Source organism: Rhinocladiella mackenziei, assembly GCF_000835555.1.
Source record: "Rhinocladiella mackenziei CBS 650.93 unplaced genomic scaffold supercont1.2, whole genome shotgun sequence".
In the NCBI taxonomy this organism is placed as follows: domain Eukaryota; kingdom Fungi; phylum Ascomycota; class Eurotiomycetes; order Chaetothyriales; family Herpotrichiellaceae; genus Rhinocladiella; species Rhinocladiella mackenziei.
This window is the reverse complement of record NW_013550603.1, coordinates 3,389,803-3,411,708: the sequence shown is the minus strand read 5'-3', so window position 1 is coordinate 3,411,708 and position 21,906 is coordinate 3,389,803. Positions and strand designations below refer to the sequence as shown.

The window sequence follows — 21,906 nt, the reverse complement described above, 5'->3', positions numbered from 1 at the left end:
GTTCAAAGGGTGTCCGCGAAACGGGGTCGGAGCGATGCCGGGCGTCGTGATATAGATGAGCGAACCAAGGCTTTCTCTCACCTTGTTTATATCTGTTCTCTTCCATTCTGCAGTTTCTTCCTTGTTCCATAATGAAGCAAGGATATCTTTCCATTGTCCTTCGCGAGCAACGGTTTGCTTTCCACCTAGGGTATCTTGGTTTTGTCATTATCATTACATCTTTCATTGATCCATCCTTATCCCGAATCATTCTCCCCCCCGCTTACTTGTGTGGTACCGCGTTTGTGGCCAATTTTGGAATATTTCCGTATTGCTTTGGGAGGATGAGGTTGAAAAAACAACGCAATGCAAAGTCCTTCTCTCTATGCCATGCTGTATAAATGTCATCCGGCCGATCACAACGCCATTCAAATCAATTCAATATCCGAATCAAACAAGGTCCCAAGCCGCAACGCCAGTGAATCCCATACCAACTCGACCTTTTCCATCGCGAAACTCCCGCACGGTTAAACCGCGTGCATCTTGTCTATCGCCGAAACTCGTGATGGCAAACAATGTGACCGTTTGTCCTGGCGCTCCAAGTTCCCGGGCTGAAATATCAACAACCCACGTATCGCCTCCCTGACCGGCCGATCCGGGGTAATGCTCCAGAGGAATATGGTCCTTGTGGCGGCCGTCAACACCGTGGACTGAGACGATAAACACAGGAGGTGGGCCTTTGCGCGTGTGGTTTTTCAACGTCCAATGCGGACACACCAGGCCAAATTGGAATCGAACCATATCTGGTTGTCGCACATTAATCTTCCTTGCCCGAGGGTATATCGTCTTTTCACCGATTGAGTAATCCTCTTTGGCGTTTGTGAAAACCGTGGGACCTTCAACAGTATCAGGCCAGCAAGCAGGGTCAATGACAATGTATTCTTCCCAGCTCATACGCCGCCCACCTGGAAGGAAGAATTGATCCTTGTTGCCGGGGAAATGCTTGACGGCGAATTGTTCATTCGGCATGGTAAAATAATCCGGATTAAACTTTTGAACATATGGGCGTCCTGCACCTTGTACATATCCTGCACCCCAGCAAGCATCAATGAGCTTCCATTCTCCGTTATCGATTTTGACGGCATTCCAAGCATGCCCGGCACTGTAAGGCGGAAGAGCTGAGCCTGGGGGAAGAGGAGTGAACCCATAACCTTTGCCATGGCCTGAAATGACGACCGACTCGAGACCAGCGTAGCTAGCCAGGTTGGTGAACAAGGCTGCGTACCCTTCACATACTGCCAGGCCAGTTTGAAGCGTGGACTGTGGTGTTGAGCTTTTCACGCTGTTCCCAAAAAAGCTGACAACGTCGTAGGCGATATTATGGTGGAGCCAGGTGAAAATAGCTCGGGCTTTGTCGGTGGGAGATGGGAAAGGAGAGGTCAGTTGATGGGCCAAATTCTGTAATGAACTGACATTCGTTCTGGGGAAGAGGGTCGCCTGATGATCAGGCCCAGAGAAGTCTCGGCAGATAAGGCATTTTGTAGAGGGTAGTGAACTGGTGTTGACTGAAACAGTGTCTCCAGTGAAGTTGGGCTTTGTAGCTTGTATGGTAGAAAGATCTGGTCGAGATGAGAGTGGTACTGGAGGCGGAAGAGGCTGATTGTCTGCTTGATGACTGGACACGATCTCTCGTGCCGGTAAATGGATATGCTCTCTCACGGGCAAGGGGATGTGCTCTCTTATCGGTACTGGTATGGCTTCTCTGGCCGGCAGCGGCACATGGTCTTTCACAGGTAGCAGGACCTGTTCCTTCACGGGAAGAGGCAGAGATTCGACAACAGGGACAGTCTCGGCGTGTGATTGGTCCTTGGGAGAAATGTAGGAAAAAGCAGCTCTTTTGGCCTTTTCTATTGCTTCATTCGATGGCATGGGAGGTATCTTTCGTAAGGGAGGATCGGGGGCATGATCCCGGTGTTCATTGTCGTGCTTTCGAGAAGGGAGTCGGGGTGGAAGAGAGGGTCGTTGTTGAGGCTTCGCTTCTGAGCTCGTAGCAGGTATGGCAACACTGGTACTCGAAGGGGCCCGATTGACATATTTCGGTTTGTCATCGGAATACTTTCTGGTGACAGGTTGATGATGTGCACCCTTGGGAGGGAGGGCAGGTAGTTCACACTCGCCCCACGCTGGTGCTTTGATTCGACTCGCAGAATCAGTTGACTTTGTCCGCGTGGATGTGACCCGTGAGGAGGTTGTGTCATTTGTACCGCTAGATGCAATGGATGCTACTGACCCCCTCCTTTGCTCATCGAGTGAGCTATTTCTACTCGGGAGGGGAGGAGGTTGTTTCCTGGCAGGAGGAGGGGGAGGAACAGGTTGATTGCCAACTCCGGAGCCTATGACAGAGCCATTCACCCGTTCTGGAGGATTATTGATGGAATTCTGCTTGACAACAACGGGACGCTTGGTAGGGAGCGGAGGGGTCGGGTGAGACGAAGACGGAGGATCTCCAGGAATGCGACCAATATGGGCAGCGTTCAAGGCTGCGATACGCTGCTGGAGGGTCAGAGGCTGTGGATCCTCGGCCATGATCGAGAATATTGCAGCCTAGAAAAGCAGGAAACGAAGAGAGATACCCTCAGAAAGGTTTCGTCACGCCAGAGTGGCCATGGTTAGAGAGCGCCAGTGTGAAGGGAAAAGGATGAAGACGAATGGCGGAGGGTTGGGACAGAGACACGAAGCACGCGCGGCGCAGTTTGGTGGGGATTGGCTGGGGACTGGCCTGTGATTATCGGGGGGCTGAGGGCCGGAAGTTTTGGCGGAAGATTGGCACTGGCTATGCCCAGACTCGACAAAAGTGTTCTCAGCCTCGTCCCGCCCATTACCTAAGTTCGCTGGTTTCAGCCTCACGCGCACGAGGCTGTGCCCCCTAATTTCACACCCAGCCATTCTTCTTGATACAATCCATAGATTTTGAGTTAAAGAATGAGTGTTGGAGGATTATGAAGACTGTCGCAGGGGCTTACTCGTATTAAACGTCAAAACGATGGTAGTCTTGCGGAATCGACAAATATTCAAATGAAATTCATTGACAGTTGACGTCTTCCCTAATGGTACCCGTGTTTCAAGTTCCTTGTTACCAGCGAACACCCTTTGGTCAACATCAACGTAGAGTTACGGGTCGAAGAGATTGCATCTACATGTTGGAGCCGAATTTCCCCACGTCTTGCCACATTTATAGCAAAATTCTGCACCACAGACGCAGGTCATATGGTTACAGCCATACTTCTTTTCCACCAAATGCCCACATGAAGGACAGAATTTCCAATGATTCTGCAGGACCATGGCCTTCAACTTCTTGTCATTTCCGCATAGGCCCCAATGCTCCTTCTTATTGCAAGATATGCAGATTCCATTCTTACAAAATGGGCATTGTGTATGTTCTCCGTGGATGTAGGATCGTGGGATGTAAGCAAAGCAATTTTCCCATGGGCAGTATAGTGGGTTCGGGCAATGGAGTTCCTTCGTCCATGACATAAAGTGGTTCAAAAAGTTGACATCCAAGTCTCCAAAGTCGCGGATGAGAGTGAAAGGTATGCTTTTGCCGCAGCACTTTAGCTCGTTCCTGCTTTTGAACATGTTCAACACGCCATCTGGGAAGCCAGTCAGCCTATGTGTGGCCTCAATTATGGCTGGAGACTAGCCGTGTAAGCATTCTCTGCAAAATGCGTGGCGACAGACCAGGTTCGCCATTTCCACTCTGAAGAACGGTTCCATACAGGCTGCGCAATCAACGACAGCGAAGAGCGAGTCTTCTCCGACACCTGGCCGCCATGTCGCCCTTTCCCTGGCGCGGATTGCTAATTCTCTCACCATGAGAGATCTCTCGCCCATCAATTCTTGATGCTTTTCTTGATCGCCATTTGATTGAGCATATTTCCGTTGGATTTCTAAGATTGGATTGAATTCTTGAATGGCATCAAAAAGGCAGACTTCGCCACTATGATGGACAGCGGCAACGCAGGCTCCAAAGAAGACGACATTTTGTTGCACAACCGGTTTCAAACTTGCCACCAAATCATCAACACCAATAACAGTCGGCTGAGATTGAGGGTATGTATCGAGGACTCGAAGGAGGAATGCGTAATTCAAGCCGGGAAGTTGAAGGGAAATTGTGCTATGATGGTTGTCAGAAAAAGTGGCCTGAACGCTGCCATCGCCGTAGATTGCATTGAGGACAGTGATCTCCTCAGTTAGAGTCTGATTATGAACCACGAGCATAAGGCACGGGTTGAGAATTTAGTTCCTTGCAATTAAGTTGATCTCGTAGCCAGCGCGAAAGACTGAAAAACGCAGATTGCCAGAAGGCGTGGCTGAGGAGATGCTGCTGTTTCATGCCCACTAAAATGCTCTTCGTAGTAATTAGATTGGAGCCAATATATGCACCATAGAGTCACGCTTTCGAATCACTAATCATAAATGCATCGAAGAATCATGACTCACAACTTACCTTTGTTAAGGTCAAATATATGCAGTCTGACACAGAAGCGCCCTCCGTTTATATTGATATCTTGGCAGTTTCCTCGTCAGACAGTCCCATTTTTCCATATTCAGGTCGCCCGGACGGGGCTCAGCCACATGGCAGTGCCACTGACCCCAAGAGCTGCCATTGGCCACTAGTTTCACTAAAGGAAGATCTGTGGCCGTTAGTGGTACTTCTTCAAGTGCGATGGAGTCCGCTTTAGCCAATGATAGATTCGTGACCGCTGAAAAGATGTTGGCGCTCGTTCAAGCCAATCCCTGCTCGATTATCTGACGGAGATGAGCAGATCTCGGTGCCATAAACGGATTTGTGATTTCTATCTGCATCCGAGGTCCCCATCGGTTGAGAGAAGATAAGGCACAGAGGGTTCCGGGACGACTGTTTTTCGCAAAGTAGTCGTCGAGACACTACTCGAGCCTGAAAGTGACTAGGGTAGCAAGCGAGAGGGTGTCACCGTAGTCAGTCTTGTCCAAAAGTAATGGAAATGAGTGCATCGATTTTAGGCAGACTCGGGGGGAAGAGCAGAGGGAGAAATGGAAAATGACCAAAAAATGATTTGATTTCTTTGATTGAATAAGCTATCTCAACAAACCCGTAGGAACACAGGAGCTGAGCACTAAGCAAAATTATCAATCGTCGTGACCGCAATGTTCTGCCGAGCCGAAATCATTCGTTTGTAATTCGATGGAGTCGTCATCATCGTCATCATCGGCTATGGTGTAAGCCGGCAAACCAGTGTCGTCTAGTATTTGCTGCCACCCCAGCTGCTGTTGCTGCTGCCGTGGTGCTTTTTCTTGTCTTTGAGCAAATCTTCAGCAACGCTGCCCAAAATGGCGCCACCGATGGTACCGAGGAAACCATGGTGGGCTTTTTTGCCTAGAAAATGGCCACCGACGCCACCGCCGATGGCGCCCAACAAACCTCGATCACTTTCAGTCATGGGAGGAGCATTAGGATCATAGTTAGGAGCATTGGGATCGCTGGATTGTGGCGCGAATTGATGTTGGCTCACATCGGGTAGTTGGCCGCCTTGTTGACCGCCTTGGGCCATTTGTGCTTGATACGCCTGGTTCTGAGCATAGGCGTCATTGCCACCGTATTGTTGTTGGCCATAGTAGCCTGGATGCCCTTGTGGGTTGCTCGCATCATATGCGCCATATTGACCACCTGCTTGACCATGTTGGAAGCCACCGTGCTGAGGTGGGCCGAAAGAGTCCTGTCGGCGTGGTGGGCCGAAGCCTTGATCTTGAGGAGGATAGCTTTGGTAGCCCTGTTGGCCATATTGTTGTTGCTGGTATCCCTGATCGTAGCTTTGTTGAGGAGGATAGCCGCCGCCGTATCCTTGTTGAGGGTATTGTGATTGTTGGCCGTAGCCGGAGTACGAGTCGTAGGGCCCAGACATAGTGTCGGTGAGAGCGGATGGGAGAGGCAAGAGTGATTTAAGGTGTTGAGGATCTGGAAAAGTTGGGTTGGTTGAGAGAGTTGTTCGATGGGTGGGAAGTGAGTGTGACGATGATAGCAGATGAAAGTAAGGTAGGAAGAATGAAAGATCTTATACTTGAGCGAGAGAACAGGAGAGGTTGCGCTCAGCGCCCAGTGCTGATAGTTACCACGCATCAACTCAGCCCCGCGGCGAAAAAGAGTTGAGTAAAGAGATTCTAGCCGCTCCCCTCACAGGGTCCTTTACGGGCGTCGGTTAGTGGTCAGCCGCTCCGTCCAGCATACTCCATCTATTACGAGGAGGTTTACTACCGCCACAGGTTTCCACATTCATCCGGGTCTTCGGCTTGACAGAACTTCATCCACTTTCCCGTTTTTGCACCCCCATCACCGTTCACTCATAGTTCACGTGGCGCCCCTATGTAATAGGTTTGCCAGGCCGTGGCGCAGACTGACATCAGCCACAGGTTTCCAGAAGGGTACTTCGTACTCGGACATGAACGTTTCCACCATCTCCAAACTGGCTGCACAAAGGTAAATTCCATCATTGACTATGGGTCTCCGCAATCGCTATCAACACCGGGCAGTCAAACTACACGCCTTATTCCGTGTCCTTCTGTGCCTCGAAATGTTCGGTTCGCATTCTATCATCTCTACCATCTCTACCATCCAACTCACTCTTCCTCCTGACCTTCTGCCCGCCTGATCAATTCAAAATGTTGACACATGACTACAAAGAAGCCTCGGCCATCGCTCGTAAGAGGAGGGCAGCCAATATTGCAGCCTTTTACAAACCTCCCACCTGGAATGAAGCAGACCTCCCTCAAAACTTAGCCGAATTTGCTCTCAGGTCAGGCTACTACACATCAGACGAGCTTGCCATAATCCAATCTGAGGCAGATGTTATTCTCGACAGGATTAAAACCAAAGCATGGACTTCTCTAGAGGTTGCAAAGGCCTTCTGCAAGGCGTCAGCCCTGGCCCAAGAATTGGTAGATCTTTTCCGCAGGCTTGTCCTCACCTTACCGCTCACCATTGTCAGACCAATTGTGTGACCGAAGTTCTTTATCCGGAAGCAATGGAAAGAGCAAAGTATCTTGACGATTATCTCGCGCGTACTGGCCAAACGATTGGCCCACTTCATGGGCTACCGATTTCCCTCAAGGATTGTTTTGTGACAGCAAACCATCCCTCGTCCAACGGCATATGCGCATACGCCAATGAACCTCTGCATAAGGATGCCATGTTGGTGACCATCCTCCGTGACCTCGGTGCAGTGTTCTACATCAAGACTAATGTTCCCGTTGCAATGATGATGGCCGAGACCAACAACAATGTCTGGGGTGAGTGTCGAAATCCTCTCCATAAGTATTTAAGCCCAGGTGGCTCCAGTGGCGGCGAGGGTGCTTTAATAGCCATTAAGGCCTCGCCACTGGGGATTGGAACGGATATTGGCGGCAGTATTCGGATTCCATCTGCGTGGTGCAATCTTTATGGCCTCAAACCCAGTTTTGGTCGTTATCCACATTATGGCGCCAAGCCCGGTATAGCCGGGCAAGAATACATCTTGTCGGTCAATGGACCTATGTCAAGATCTTTGAAATCCCTTCAATTGTACTCTGAAGCCGTCTTGTCAGAACGAAGCAGCCCTTGGGAGTATGATCACAAATGTATTCCCATCCCTTGGAGGAAAAACGTCATTCAACCTCCCGGGCGAAAACTTAGATTTGGTCTCATTGGCATCAATGATGGACTTGTTCATGTTCATCCACCAGTTGAACGGGCTCTGAATATGACCAAGGCAGCACTTGAGAGGCAAGGTCATGAAGTCATCCCATGGTCTACAGAAGACCATGAGGCCCTTGTCAAGGTATGATATTATTTCATCAGTCTCATTCTATCACGTATTCACTCATATTCAGAATCTTCAAGCCGCATTCTTCGACCTTGGAGGCACCGCGATCATGGATGTGGTTAAGCCCTATGGAGAACCAATTTTCCCTTGTATGCAAGGCTATGCACTAGCCGCCGAGGCAGGCGAAGGCGAACTTGGGCCAACAAAAATGCGAATGATGAATCTTCGACGCAATGAACTACAAAAGGCATACCTCGATCGATGGAATGCCACGGCAGCAAATGGGAAGTCTCGTATGGATGGTATCATTTGTGCCACCGCTCCTTGGGCGGCTCCTCGACTGGGACAGACACAGACGAATCTATATGTTGGTTTCACGGGCTTCGTTAACTTTTTGGGTAAGTACCACTATAGTATATTTAAATCTTCGACGCTGCTAATTTTGAGCTCAGACTTCGCCGCCTGCACCTTCCCCGTAACTTTTGCGGACAAGAACTTGGATAAGGCGCGGGATATGAAGACATTCAGACAATTGACCGACATTGACGGTAGAATTCAAGTGGATTATGACCCAGAGTTCTATCATGGCGCTCCTGTAGCATTGCAAATAGTTGGGAGACGCCTGGAGGAAGAGAAAGTCTTGGAGATGTGCGAGGTTATCGCCAATGCACTGAAGGCAGGTTGAGAGCTGCAGGCATATCCCCGAGCTGTGATGCCTGATTTCCTCCAACAAAGAAATAGCTGCCCAACTGCCATAAAATTAAACATTTGCAGACGTAGATCCTGCGCGAAGTCAATCCCCACCATCATCCATCTGCAGTCATCGTGTGAACATGATCCGGCAGCCAGCGCAGCGTTGTCTCTACAATTGCGTTGTTGGCGAAATATTTGGTACCAACGCGGTGACTTCAGCCTCAGGACCTGACAAGAACTTGTTCTGGTAGACTCATAGAGACTAGCCACGCTGAGTTGGTCCCTTGTTCACCAGAGCCCTTAGGATCAGGCTTATCCACGCACAGAGAACACGGTTGAGAAGTTGGCTGCCGAACATAGTGGGGTTAGAGGATACCTGGCGGGCAGATGCATCGCACTCTAACCTTTCCATTAGCATGACCTGCTTTGGTGTGCTCCATTCTCTCGTCACCATGCAGGCACTGCTCAATGGTCTCGACACATCATAGGGCTGCAGGCGTTCCATGGGCATTCTGCAGAATCTCCATATTGAATGCCAGTCGCGCATTTGGGACGCTCCATGCTGGAGATATTGGTTACAGGGAACTGGGAGACTCGGGTTGTCATGAGGAAGACGGTAAACGGGAGGGGTCGAGAGAGTGAAGAGGAAAAACAACTCACTTTGCATTCGACGGTAAAAATTGTTCGGCGTGAAGGCGCAGACTCACAAATTAGATACCACCAAGGGTAGAGTTTAGGTGACATTCATTCCCACTCCCGCTTTATACCTATCTACGCGCACCCAGCTATGACGAACAGCTCCTTTTTCTGCGTATCCTCTCATAAACCATTCGTTTCTTTATGATCAAATGTTCAGCCTTGTCTCTATGCCTCCACAATTCATGTTTCCTTACAATGTGAACGCCAAGCCATTAGTAAGCATCACGTGCTATCAAACCCCGCCTTGCAATTGACCCCAAGATCTTTGGATCTCAGAGGCCTCAAACTGATACTTCAACCCGCGGTTCTGTGCCAGAACCCTTTGCAAAGGTTGGCAGAAGGTAGGTGATGTCGTCCCATGGATGTCTGTACAGTCCTTGGCGGTTTCTCTTCTGATCCAAGTAATGTGCGATCAAACCGATGGAACGACCAAGAACGAACAACCCGTTGAGAACACCCATACGCATATAATCTTCAGCTTCTTCAGGAGAGAAAGCACCGCAGTTTCTCATCAAGTCTACGAAGCATACTGCAATGCATCCGTCGACGTTCAGGATGAGGTTGTCCTTCTTCGAAGTGGTGACAGTCTCCACGGCAAGGGCATAATCGAGAAGCTTATGAGAAGCGAAGTTTTTCAACACAAAATCCTTGACGAGTTCGACACGGAGATCGGGATTGTTTCGGGACTTGATTCGGTGACCGATACCAGGGACTGGGGTAATGGTTAGCCCAAAATCCGAAAAACCTTCCAAGGACAACCTACTGAGTTTGTTCTCTTTTCGCATAGTGTCAACGAATTCTCTGGGAGACCAGCCCTTGTCGAAAGCTTTGGTGAACTCTTCAGCGGCGCCATCAAGGGCACCACCAAATCGAGAACCAATGGTCAAGAGACCAGCAACCAGTGAAGAAATCAAATCCTTGCCGGCACGGGTAGTGATGATGGTGTTCATCGCGCCGGACACGGCAGGACCGTGATCGGCAGTCAGCATGAGAACCATTTCCAAGAACTTGCTGGCATAGGGAGGGAGTCTGCGACGGAACCACAAAAGAGACATGACACCACCAATACCGATATCCTCCTTGAATACGTCGGAGATTGGCATACCCGCGTAGAGCAATTCTTGACCCCTGTCATCCGAGATGGTAGAGATGAAAGCGGCAGGTTTGCGGATGAGACCCAGTTCTTGAGCCCAGGCGTAGTCGATGGGAATCTTGGGTGGGACGGGTTCGGGAGCCGGCTTGATGGTACCTTGCTTGACGAGTTTCTGGTAAACTTCAGACAGAAGTGCTGGCATATCCTCGAAGGTATCTGGGACAAAGAAACCTGCTTCCCTCATGGATTTGTTCTTCATGACGGCCGTCTCAAGTTGAGAATTGGCGGAAGCACCAGCGTGACCGAATTGGACTTCCGTCTTGAACATGCTTGCGCAAGTACCAATAGCCCATGCGACAATGGGTTTGGTGATTTGACCCTTTTTGACGGCTTCAATGACGCGGTATTCCTCAACACCGCCGACCTCACCGAGCAGCAGCAAGATTTTGCATTCTGGCTCGTTTTGGTAACGTAGCAGGTGGTCGATGAAAGAAGTTCCGGGGTATCTATCACCACCAATGGCAATACCCTCGTAGACACCATCGGTGTTTTGTGAGATGATATTGTTGAGTTCGTTGGACATACCACCAGATTTGGAAACATATCCAACAGAGCCCTTGCGGTAGAGCTTGGAAGCAACAATGTTGTCCATCATACCGCCGGTGTTACCAATCTTGAAGGCACCAGGCTTGATTCCACCAACGGTGGCAGGCCCAATGATTGTGATTCCCTTCTCTTTCGACTTGACCATGATCTCGCGGGCACGACGCTCAGGGACACCTTCAGCAATGATCGCAATCGAGCGAACTTGGGGGATATTCATCAACTCCATGGTGGAGCTGTAGACTGATCGAGAAGAAGCAAAGTTCACAATCGTGTCGACGTCTGGGTGCTTCTCAAAGGCCTTCTCGACGGATTGGTAGACAGGGAGGAGAGTCTCGCTGGTTCCCCAGTACATCTTGCTGACGAATTGACCGCCAAAGGTGTAGATGATACCGGCCACGGAAGGTGTTGATCGCTTGCAAATGAAATCGAAGTCGAGCATGCCCTGGACGGCCTTCGGTTGCATACCACTGTTTCCCGTTGTCAGATTTCCTCCCGTCGGTGGTCCCCCCCCCCTTTTTTGAGACTTACTAGACGAAGCATCGAGTCTTGTTGTGAAAGAGAGCATTTTGCAAAGGAGTCATCGCCCTAGAAGGAGGATTGAAACGACGGATGTTGTCGTTGGCAGAGAAAGGTGCCTCTGATCCAGGGGTTGATGTTCCATCTTGTATGTCGATTTTGGGCACTCCGTTCGTGGCGGAAGGCATAGTGGGAGAGTTCTCGCGAACTGGAAGTCCCATTCCGTTAGCTGAAGACACAAAATACAGACAACAAGAGCGATAATGGCGAGAATAGGTCGATCTTGACCGGTGTGCAGGAGGAAGAGAGAAGGGGTTTTCAAAAAAGGAAGGGGATGTCGGAGACAGAATTGAACATACATTGGATAGATCAGTTGTTGGGTGATGATGTATGGCAAAAGAGAAATTAAACGCAGATTCAGGTTAAAATCCAGCCAAAAAAAATAAGATCGCCGACGGAGGAGGAGGATGACAGGTGATGGGAGAAGCTGTGGACAAGTTGGGTAGTGAATTAGAAAAATGTGATGGTGATCGGTTGTTTGATGGTGGTGTTTCGTGTGGAGTGCGAGGATGGTGCTGAGCCTGGACGTGCAGGATTGGGGTTTGGCGTGAATTTGCCATTTGGGGAGAAACTAGCAATTGAGATGATTCTGTTGAGTCCGGTTGCTAGCAAGCTATCGGAGGGACAGAGCTTGGGGGCCCGAAAATAGGAATGGCGGCCCCCAATGTCTTTTGCACCCCCTTCTTCGCTACACCGTTTTCCCGGGGCGGTGAAGCTTGAAATGCTGTGAGTGGAGTTTCAGCCCTTGGATGCGATCTCTTCTCCTATCCTACTAACTTGAGTCCTCCGTTGCGGGCCGGAAAAGGCTGAGATACCTCCATAACTTTACAGCAGGACCCCTTTTTACAGGTGTCTCCCTATCCACCGAGCGGCGGTCGAGAATTTGGCGGGCCTAACCCTTCGCCGACATCACCGTTGTGATCCCTGACTGGAGGGCATCTCTCGCGTGCCCATCTATTCGGAGTCCGGCCTGCAAGGTCCACGTCGTATCTCGTACTCCGGTGCAACAATGTTCACTGCAGCGAGAGCAAACAGTCTTTGTATACACACCACTCGGCGGATTCCCATTTCGAAATCCTCTGGCTATCGGGAGTTGAATCAAGCTAACAAGAGATTGTGAGAGATGGTTCTATTCTCGGTGTTCGAATAATGTCCTACGTAGCACGAAGAATTTCCTCGGCTTTGAATGGTTTCTCCCCTCCAACAAAATACAAATGTTTTGCGCCGTTAGTGCAGGACAGCCAACGTCACACAGGGTTAGCGAGTTGGGAAAGCGGTGACCGACTGTGGGATTTGTCTGTCAAATAACACCTGGAAGTGCGTAGATAGTTACGGGGGCGGGATGATGGGACGCTGTTCCTGGCGCTACTAGCAGCTGCGTGAGATCCACCCTGTACCAGCAACAATGTGTGCCCTCCCAACAACCGCAACTGAGCACTCCACCCAAAACTTGTCAAAGGGAAGGCTTGTACCCTCCAAAGGGCCAACATTCACGTTTTGATCCCTGAGCCAGCAATAATTCTGACCCCCTTGCTGTTCCCTGCACGCAAACTATTCCTCGCACTTTCAATTCAAGCGACCCGACTTGTCCATTGTATTCTCAATATCTTAGATTTCTTCCCGTCTCTGAAGACCAAAACACAACTCGTCGTCGCTCGACTCTCCTGAACATTTCTCCATTACCCCCACACAGCCGCAACAATGTCAGCAAAGTCCATTCTCGAGGCCGACGGGAAGGCCATTCTCAACTATCACCTCACCCGTGCTCCAGTCGTTAAACCAACCCCTCTGAAGCCTTCTGGCGTCCATAACCCTCCTGCCAAACTAGCCTCCATATACTTCCCCGAAGATGAGTCTGTACAGGCCGTTCTGGACCAGGCTGAGGCCACCTACCCATGGCTACTGGCGACTGGCGCCAAATTTGTCGCAAAACCAGATCAATTGATCAAGAGAAGAGGAAAGAGTGGCCTGTTGGCTTTGAACAAGACCTGGCCAGAGGCCAGAGCCTGGATTGAGGCCAGAGCTGGCAAGGACCAAAAAGTTGAGACCGTCACCGGTGTCCTCAGACAATTTTTGGTCGAGCCATTTGTGCCTCATCCCCAGGATACTGAATACTACATTAACATCAACTCGGTCCGAGATGTAAGATCTGCCTCCCCAGGTGAATGACAATAGATTAATGGATTCCCAGGGCGATTGGATCCTCTTTACACATGAAGGCGGTGTCGACGTTGGTGATGTTGATGCGAAGGCTGAAAAGATCTTGATCCCAGTCGATTTGAAGGATTTCCCTTCAAACCAGGAGTTGGCGTCCACTCTGCTCAAGAAGGTGCCCAAGGGCGTCCACAATGTGCTGATTGATTTCATCGTCCGACTCTACTCCGTCTACGTCGACTGCCAATTCACCTATCTTGAAATCAACCCCTTGGTCGTCATCCCCAATGCTGCAGGCACGTCAGCCGATGTCCACTTCCTCGATCTTGCAGCGAAACTCGATCAAACGGCAGACTTCGAGTGTGGTACAAAATGGGCCATTGCACGAAGTCCGGCTGCGCTTGGTTTACCCGGTGTCAAGACCGACGGAAAAGTTACCATCGACGTTGGTCCACCCATGGAATTCCCCGCACCTTTCGGTCGTGAGCTCAGCAAAGAAGAGAAGTACATCTCGGACATGGATGCGAAGACTGGTGCTTCTCTTAAATTGACCATCCTCAACGCGCAAGGTCGCGTCTGGACTTTGGTCGCCGGTGGTGGGGCATCCGTCGTCTATGCCGACGCTATTGCCTCCGCCGGTTTTGTCAGCGAATTGGCCAACTACGGTGAATATTCTGGGGCTCCGACAGAGACCCAAACTTACAACTATGCCAAAACTGTTCTTGACCTGATGCTCCGAGCACCCGTGCACCCCGACGGCAAAGTTCTCTTCATTGGTGGTGGTATTGCCAACTTTACCAATGTCGCCTCAACCTTCAAAGGTGTGATCCGCGCTCTTCGTGAGGTTGCCCACGTCCTCAATGAGCACAAGGTCCAAATCTGGGTCCGCCGTGCCGGTCCCAACTACCAAGAAGGCCTTAAGAACATCAAGGCCGTGGGTGAGGAATTGAAACTCAACATGCACGTGTATGGTCCTGAAATGCACGTCAGTGGTATTGTGCCACTGGCTCTCTTGGGCAAGAAGACCACCATTCCTGAATTCGGAGGCCAGTAAACGGTTGGAGTGAAGACGGTTGATTTTTGTTGTATGATTTGATCTGGAGCATATCAATTATCAAATCGAAATTTGATGGGTCAGCATGCGCTTGGGTGATCGGAAAACAAGGCCTAGGGGTTTCTTCCGGAGTTGAAATTTTTGATGACCAGTGAAAGTAGCGGGACCATTGTGCGTGTTGTATAGACAGCGAGTGATCGGTCTCTTTGATGTGGAAGAGACTGAATTCGAAGACAACGAGAGTAAATCACATAGCTAGACCGAGATGGTAATGACAAATATTGATGCCCAGCTTTTGAATTGTTTTTGTATTGAATACTCAAAAAATGGTGGCCCACAAGAAGCTTATCTATTGTCTTGTTTGGGAATGTGGCATCGTGTAGCCTTCATGCAAGGCTGCAACCCCTTTCCAGCCAGCAGTCTGCATATAAAGCCCATAGCTAGCACCATAATAATGTTCATACCGTCTCGAACAGCGTAGCCATTCTCTGAACTCCTGACTCCGGTTTCACCCTGAGCCCAATCGCCAGCCCCCGCACGGATCGTGCCATAACATCGTTCACTCAAATGACCTCTTCACAACTGGGGGGAGAACATTTCCATCTCCTCAAGAATTTCTATCCCTCTTGTCCCGATCGGATTCCCATTGATAATTTCTTACTCCACGAGCACGACCTTCCCGCCGCTTAGTTCATCGATATACGCCAATTTTCCGCATCCTTGACTGGTCTTGTGGTTCTCTTCGCGCAGCAGCACGGCAAGCACTTCGATAGGCGGCTCGAGACCGAGGAAATTCGCTCGTCTCCAGCGTTGCAGGCGTGGAATGCCGATGCATGGTCCGTATTGTGAGGAGAGATCAAAGTGGCGCAGGATTTTCTCGTGGAGAGGCAGCGTTGATTGGTGGACTGACGAGATGTGTTAGTGCGCCGAGTTAAAGGATTAAAAGGAAAGCGAGCGAGGACTATGGGCTAGAGGTCTATGATAGGAATATTGGAAGCTAACACGTACCTCGAGGAGCAAGCCGACTGTCCTCCTCGGCTTTCCAGTACTTCTCCAGCTGGGCGTCTGTGATTTTCTCCGCCGCCAGTTCCCGTTCATCTTTCGCTGTCTCTGCATTCTTCTGTCTCCGTGCTTTGGTTTTGACTGGTGATTCTCGGGTTGCCACATCGACCTCAACGACTTTCTCCTCTGGCTCCGGCGTTACTTTCACACTTTCCTCCTGTATTGCTGCTGCTTCATCTTCGGCCTGCGCTTTCACGGGCTCTGAGAGCTTGGATACAGCTTTCTTCACTGCGTCATCTTGTTTATTGCTCGATTTCGTCACCCGGGCGGCTTTATTGTTGAAGGACAGAGTTGATTGTGCAGAGGGGGCGGTCTTTGCTTTGGCTCTACGCCCTCGTGGCATGGTGGGTTTGCTGGTGGCGGTTTTTTTCTTTGGAATCGGAGATTTGTTTTCGCTTGCGGTTTGTTGGATAATTTGTTGTTTGCAAATGCTGTAGAGAGATGTAAACTGATGCTTGATTCTGGCTTTGTGTCTGCAAATGGTTTCTGAAATTCGGAAGCAAGCCGAGTGACGTCCTTAATTGACGCTGCCTAGCAACGGAGCAGCCTAATGGACCACAAACCTGATTGGCTCCTCGGCGCGCGCCGGCCACGCGATCTCTTTAAAGCGCTCACAGAAAAACACAGAGGGTACTATTTCAAAGATTGCCCATTTCTTACTTTGTTGCCACATGTCCCGTTATTCATTAACAGTTGTGTACTTCTTAACATCTCAGCAGCTTCCACCACGCTGGATACAGGAGACAGTACTCTGAGAATTGCGACCATGGAACGCTTACGTACAGTGCTTGGGCAGGAATGCAATTTTCGAATCAACTCCAACAAGTCATCACTTCAATGTTTGTTTCCAATACGATATCTTCTGGGTCTGTTGATTGAAATACCATCATAGAGAGTTGTCAAAGCAAGCTTCCCAAACGGCATTGCCTCGCGTCCTCTCTTCTGCCATCTGCGAATAGCCTCATCAGTCTCCTCTCTATCCTTATGTACGGATGGTAATCGAAGGCGGTGTGAGCAAAAGATTCTATTGACTTGTCTGTTCATTGTTCAATATGACAGCTGACTTGGTTAGGGGATGATCGACATATGTTTGTCAAGAATACTGAAGTCCAACAAGAGAACCCATGGATAACCTCTGTGAGCTTTCGGACATATGTTCCCGCTCTTTCCGCGTGACTAACCGCTTAAAATTCGTCTCTCCGTTGTTGAGATGGAGCACGGCAAGATTGAGGATTCCTTGACAATAACTTTATTGGTCATTTGTCTCCTTTTCCCTGACCTCCGCCTGTTTTCGACAATCATGCGGCTATTCCTAAAAACTGTGGACTTCAACAGGCGGCTCAACATGGATGAAATTCTAAACACGAATCAAAGAGTCACCATTTGGTTGATACTTTGACGTACGATGACTATCGAGTCGCTTGCTTGTCTCCACTGAGCTGTCGTATTTCATCCTCAAAATGCTCTATCTTCTGAGCTCGTCTTGATTTTCCTGGAGCAGCAATTGAATTTCGGCCGATTGATCGTGGAACTTATCAATATCCTCCAGATTTGTCTTTAGTGTGTGGCATTCATCCTCCTTAGCTTTCAGCACGCCAGTCAGGAATTTGGCGGGGTCGTTTAAACTTGATCTTTAGCGCATCGCATTTGCCCCCCCCCCCCCACCCCAACCCAGACTCTCGGCAGGTGAGTCCGCTGCGTATATGCTCGAGAAGGTTTTGCCCAACTGCTTCCATTCTTTTGTTTGGAGCCGCACTTCCTGGCGGGGGCCATGCCAGAAGCAAGCATGTTTGGATGTAATCTCAACCAGAATGAACACTGACCCAACAAATACCGCTGAGGTCCCAGTTGTCCGGAGACTGCGAGGACCAATGGGCTAAGAGGAGGTGAGGATGCAGAAAGGAAATACTTGCTCGCTGCTAGAGGTACGCAGGCAAACGCGACAGAAGGCGGGAGGGAGGCCTGTTGCGAGACTGGGTCAGTATCTCTCGTCGCATCTGTTAAGCCGTAGCGCAATGAAAAGAGGAGTCATCGCATACACGTCCAAGTTCGTTTGGTGTTCCGCGGCCACAAAGAGAACAAATCCCTGTGCAATCAAGACCTCAACGACGTCACCTGACTGCGACTGAGACAGGTCAATTATTTTCTGACCGAAGGGAATGCGAAATTCATATGACGCGTCTTCGTGGGAGCATGGCTTGGCGAGAAATGGACATCAATTAGTCCCTAACTCGGTAGATACCGGACTACCGACGTTCGCTATCTAGGTACTGTTGACCAGCAGCTTCCATTCATTGGGGGCAACCATATGGCAGATTCACATCCCGTCCGCTTTTCCATCAAGCATCACCCACGCCGGTCTGTGTGAAGCCGTAGCAACATCTTTGAGGTCGCTTACCTGATTGCTTGAAGATATCAATCCTCGCTTGCCAATGAAAATGTACTTTGTTTGACGACGAGGCTGCCATCATTGGTAACGGTGAGTCCAGGTGCATGCTGCTGAGAGGGCTTCCATGGGAGAAGTGACCAGCCTTTCAAACCAGCTCTGTCGCTCATATCTTATTGAATTTACCAGAGCAGCCCCCCAATCGTCAGCTTCTTTTTGCTGGCATTTACATGTTTTACCAACATATGTGAAAGAAGTCGCAGGCAGCTGTTTCGTTCGGGGTATATTGAGGTGGGAGACTCTGTTGTGTCTGGCAGAATCTCCCACAAAAGTCCAGGAGGCTCTTCCATAGCCCCTTCGATATGGGAGTTGTGAGACGTCAAACCTGGATCTGCAGGGTTTTCCGATCGGCTCACTCGATTTAGGGGGTCGTTGCGTTGAAATAAGAGATTTGAGCGTCCAAAATACAAGTTGTCATACATCGGATCTCGCGCTAGCCCCGAGCCGTCAAATTTCTCGTCGAAACGCCTGCAATCCTCTTCAAATCTATCCGGCTGCAGATATGAAAGTGTTAGTCCAAAAGACCCCAACCAATCTTTGTCTTCCTCTTTATCTGTCCACACAAATTGGAGGGAGCACTTACCACACTGGACAGGTACCACTGAAGCCCAACAGCCAGGGGTCAATACAGGTCCGGTGATATCTATGACCACATGGCAAGATCCTGAGGGTCTCGTTCGCCCTGAAGGGCTGTGTGCAAACAGAACACTCCGACTGTTCCATTCTAGTTCCGACTTCCTGATCGGTTCGAAAACCGGTCGCATCGGCATTGGTCTTCCCTGTCCCAGTAAGGGAGGACATCATGGTTCGAGAATTCTCTTTGCCTTGATCACCCTTGCTCTCATTGGTGTCATTTGGATCTTGGCTGTGCCAAACACTCTCATCAACCTCGCAACGCTCTAAATCCAAGCTTTTCACTCTCCTGACTGGCTTCGAGCTCCCGTCATGATATTTGATGACAGGAATCGTTTTAAGGACAGAAATTGCAATGCCCTTCTGCTCACGTACATGCTCTGCCGGTGCGTGTCGCCGTAGCTGCATGAGATCGGGCTGCGGCAAGGGTGGTCTGTAGCTTCTCAATACTATGGATAAGACGGTGATAAAGGCAATCACCCCGATGAGGACACAGACGGTGACTACGGTCCTATTCTTGATAACGTCTGTACCAGACGATTGAGAAGGTCCGGTGGCCATAGAGGAAGAAATAGGATGTTCAAGGTTTCTGGCCCTCAGTCACAAAGAGGGAATATATTTGTTTTCTGGATGACAGTGATAGCGATGCTTCACGAGTGCTCCCATCATTGAATACACATGGGCAGCTCGTTACTCGATGCCAGCATGGTCAGCTTATCAAAAATACCTCATACTCCACGGTCAAAGTCGCGGCATTTCCTGACCACAACGGGGTGTTTCCTGATCCCATCGTGATTAGAACTGCTCTTCGTTGCAGGGGTGGCTGAGGAGACTTGGTGTCGATGTTGGTTGAATAAAGCCCAGCCCAAGCTTTCCAAGATGGAGGTAAGTTCCCAAACTCTAACCCCGCAGGTCGAACCTCCAAGCTAAAACGGGGAGGGCGAGGTCAACTTAGGCCAATAAAGTAAATATTACTGGATAGACGGCAACGAAAATTTCAAACGCCAAGACGGGCATCCACCAGCAGGGGCGGTGACTTGTATCAACTCCGATGCTTGCAGGAATGACACACATTTTCATGTTGGAGCAAGACTTCCTATCCAGGAACTCACCATGGTTTCCTCCTCCCAACGCATAAATACGAAGCTTGTACCACTCCGGTGCTGGATGCATGGCGCCCAGTAGGGTTTGACATCACCATTCATCAGCACATACCTGCAGCAACACCCATTCGCTTGTGGTATGGCCGTCCATCACGCCATGTACGCATTCAAATCCAAGAGTTTGATAGGCCAGTCGTTTAGACCATTTTTTTGGCTTTTTCACCGGCCATGTTCTCAGAGTATGGGCGTAATTGAAGAGGACACAATCCGCCCTTTCGTTCGGTCTCTCCCAGCTTTGCTCTTTTTTCCAGCTTGAAGTGTTGAATGTCCCATCAATCCAGGTTTGCTACAACGATCCAGATTGCCGAGGAAGTCCACCCCAAAAATGGCCTTCAAAAAGACGAAATCCAGGTCCCAGTTGAGTCAGCATTACTAGAAGATGATGGAATCTACAACATACACTCAAGATTTGAATCCTTTTTGTTTGGCCGAGGTCTCTATCGAACGAGAAGCGAACATAGCAAAGACGAAGATCCGGGCTTAAGAAGAGAAAGAGATTTTGAGCAAAAACAGGTACAACAAGACTTTCAGTTTCATTCTTATAATAACCATGCCAACGTGCTACAGATACTCTCGAGCAAGATGTTCGCATAGCTGGCGTATCAATCAATTGGCGTCATCTATGGAGACATCGGCACGAGTCCTCTATACGCCATAACACTCCGATCTCGAAAATGCAGGTCGACGAATGCGTCGAGGTCTCGAATCCAGTCGAATTGTACGCGGTATCTTAAAGACAATGGGTGTTTTCGCCCGTGTCCATGGTTATTGCCGACGGTGTCCTTACGCCTACCCAATCAGTTTTAGGAACGGTTCAAGGAGCCCAAGTGATGAATCCAAGTCTTTCGAAAGGTGCTATAGTTGGCATTGCCGACGCCATTCTGGTGCTACTATTTCTAGGTTGGCCTTTTGGTATCAGCAAGATCATCGTTTTGTTTGCTCCGATAGTTATTGTTTGGCTTGGATTCAATGCGGTGTTTGACATAGATAATCTTGTCAAATATGGTGCGACAACCTTTAAGGCGTTCAATCCCGGGTACGCTTTCGAGTTCTTGATCCACTACGGAGAACATGGATAGAGAATGCTTGGTGGAATTCTATTCGCCTCTACTGGGGGCGAAGCTCTGTTTGCAGACCTCGGCGCATTCAGTCGATGAGCGGTCCAGCTTAGTTCGCTTTGCTATACGTTTCCGTGCCTTCTGTTGGCACACATCCGGAAGCTTATTCGAACCATTTTTTCAACGCTGCTCTACCAGGAACCATCTATCCTACCCCGATTATTGCGATATTGGCTGCAATTGTTGCTTCTCATGCAATTATCACGTCCACGTTTCAGCCTGACATTTGGATTGATCTAACTTGTTGTCTAGCTCCTCGCACAAGTGATGGAGCTTTCTTATGTCTCGCAATTGACCGCGATACATACATCCCAAGTTTTCCTCGGCCAGCTCTTTATTCCACTGGTCAATTGGCTTATTATGATTGGAACAATCCTAGTCGCATCCATCTATAATAATGTATGTGTTTTGTTGTCCTCTTTCTAAGATAAGTTACACACATGTCCACAGACCACCTCGCTTGGAAATGCCTATAGTGTCTATGTTATGTTCATCACGTTCTTCGACACTTGTATGATGTCATTGACTGCAATATTCGTTTGGCGTGTTAGCCCATTCATCGATTTCGTCTCCCGGCTCTTCATCACTTGCTTGGACGGGACATTCCTTTCATCAGCACTTACCAAAATGCCAGATGGTGCTTGGTTCACACTAACGCTAGTTGCCGTGCTCGGGCTTGTATTTATAGTGTGGAGATTTGGCAAAAAGCAACAGTGGTTTGCTGAGGCGGAGGATCGATTCCCGACTTCTCACTTCGTTCGGGACGGTGCAATTGCCAACTCCAACTTACTGAAA

At 49.5% G+C, this 21,906-nt stretch overlaps 8 protein-coding genes across 8 annotated transcripts; 3 read left to right on the top strand and 5 right to left on the bottom strand.

Moving 5' to 3' along the window:
• Nucleotides 1–429: 429 nt before the first annotated feature.
• On the bottom strand, nucleotides 430–2,565 carry Z518_03003 (uncharacterized protein; the record flags this gene model as incomplete). Its single annotated transcript, XM_013420029.1, has 1 exon — nucleotides 430–2,565. One exon carries the CDS (start codon nucleotides 2,563–2,565, stop codon nucleotides 430–432), a length of 2,136 nt encoding a protein of 711 aa, XP_013275483.1.
• Nucleotides 2,566–3,675: 1,110 nt separating this feature from the next.
• Z518_03002 (uncharacterized protein) lies at nucleotides 3,676–4,257 on the bottom strand (the record flags this gene model as incomplete). The annotated part of the gene is made up of 1 exon (XM_013420028.1): nucleotides 3,676–4,257. The coding sequence occupies one exon, from the start codon at nucleotides 4,255–4,257 to the stop codon at nucleotides 3,676–3,678; it is 582 nt and encodes a 193-aa protein (XP_013275482.1).
• A 1,004-nt stretch (nucleotides 4,258–5,261) lies between these two features.
• Nucleotides 5,262–5,921, bottom strand: Z518_03001 (uncharacterized protein; the record flags this gene model as incomplete). Its single annotated transcript, XM_013420027.1, has 1 exon — nucleotides 5,262–5,921. The coding sequence occupies one exon, from the start codon at nucleotides 5,919–5,921 to the stop codon at nucleotides 5,262–5,264; it is 660 nt and encodes a 219-aa protein (XP_013275481.1).
• Nucleotides 5,922–6,675: 754 nt separating this feature from the next.
• On the top strand, nucleotides 6,676–8,499 carry Z518_03000 (uncharacterized protein; the record flags this gene model as incomplete). Its single annotated transcript, XM_013420026.1, has 4 exons — nucleotides 6,676–6,951; nucleotides 7,002–7,829; nucleotides 7,882–8,212; nucleotides 8,267–8,499. The coding sequence occupies 4 exons, from the start codon at nucleotides 6,676–6,678 to the stop codon at nucleotides 8,497–8,499; spliced, it is 1,668 nt and encodes a 555-aa protein (XP_013275480.1).
• A 988-nt stretch (nucleotides 8,500–9,487) lies between these two features.
• Z518_02999 (ATP-citrate synthase subunit 1) lies at nucleotides 9,488–11,609 on the bottom strand (the record flags this gene model as incomplete). Its single annotated transcript, XM_013420025.1, has 3 exons — nucleotides 9,488–9,918; nucleotides 9,970–11,372; nucleotides 11,434–11,609. 3 exons carry the CDS (start codon nucleotides 11,607–11,609, stop codon nucleotides 9,488–9,490), a joined length of 2,010 nt encoding a protein of 669 aa, XP_013275479.1.
• Nucleotides 11,610–13,182: 1,573 nt separating this feature from the next.
• On the top strand, nucleotides 13,183–14,689 carry Z518_02998 (uncharacterized protein; the record flags this gene model as incomplete). The annotated part of the gene is made up of 2 exons (XM_013420024.1): nucleotides 13,183–13,623; nucleotides 13,673–14,689. 2 exons carry the CDS (start codon nucleotides 13,183–13,185, stop codon nucleotides 14,687–14,689), a joined length of 1,458 nt encoding a protein of 485 aa, XP_013275478.1.
• Nucleotides 14,690–15,346: 657 nt separating this feature from the next.
• On the bottom strand, nucleotides 15,347–16,094 carry Z518_02997 (uncharacterized protein; the record flags this gene model as incomplete). Its single annotated transcript, XM_013420023.1, has 2 exons — nucleotides 15,347–15,594; nucleotides 15,698–16,094. The coding sequence occupies 2 exons, from the start codon at nucleotides 16,092–16,094 to the stop codon at nucleotides 15,347–15,349; spliced, it is 645 nt and encodes a 214-aa protein (XP_013275477.1).
• Nucleotides 16,095–20,754: 4,660 nt separating this feature from the next.
• Z518_02996 (uncharacterized protein) lies at nucleotides 20,755–21,072 on the top strand (the record flags this gene model as incomplete). The annotated part of the gene is made up of 1 exon (XM_013420022.1): nucleotides 20,755–21,072. The coding sequence occupies one exon, from the start codon at nucleotides 20,755–20,757 to the stop codon at nucleotides 21,070–21,072; it is 318 nt and encodes a 105-aa protein (XP_013275476.1).
• Nucleotides 21,073–21,906: the final 834 nt, after the last annotated feature.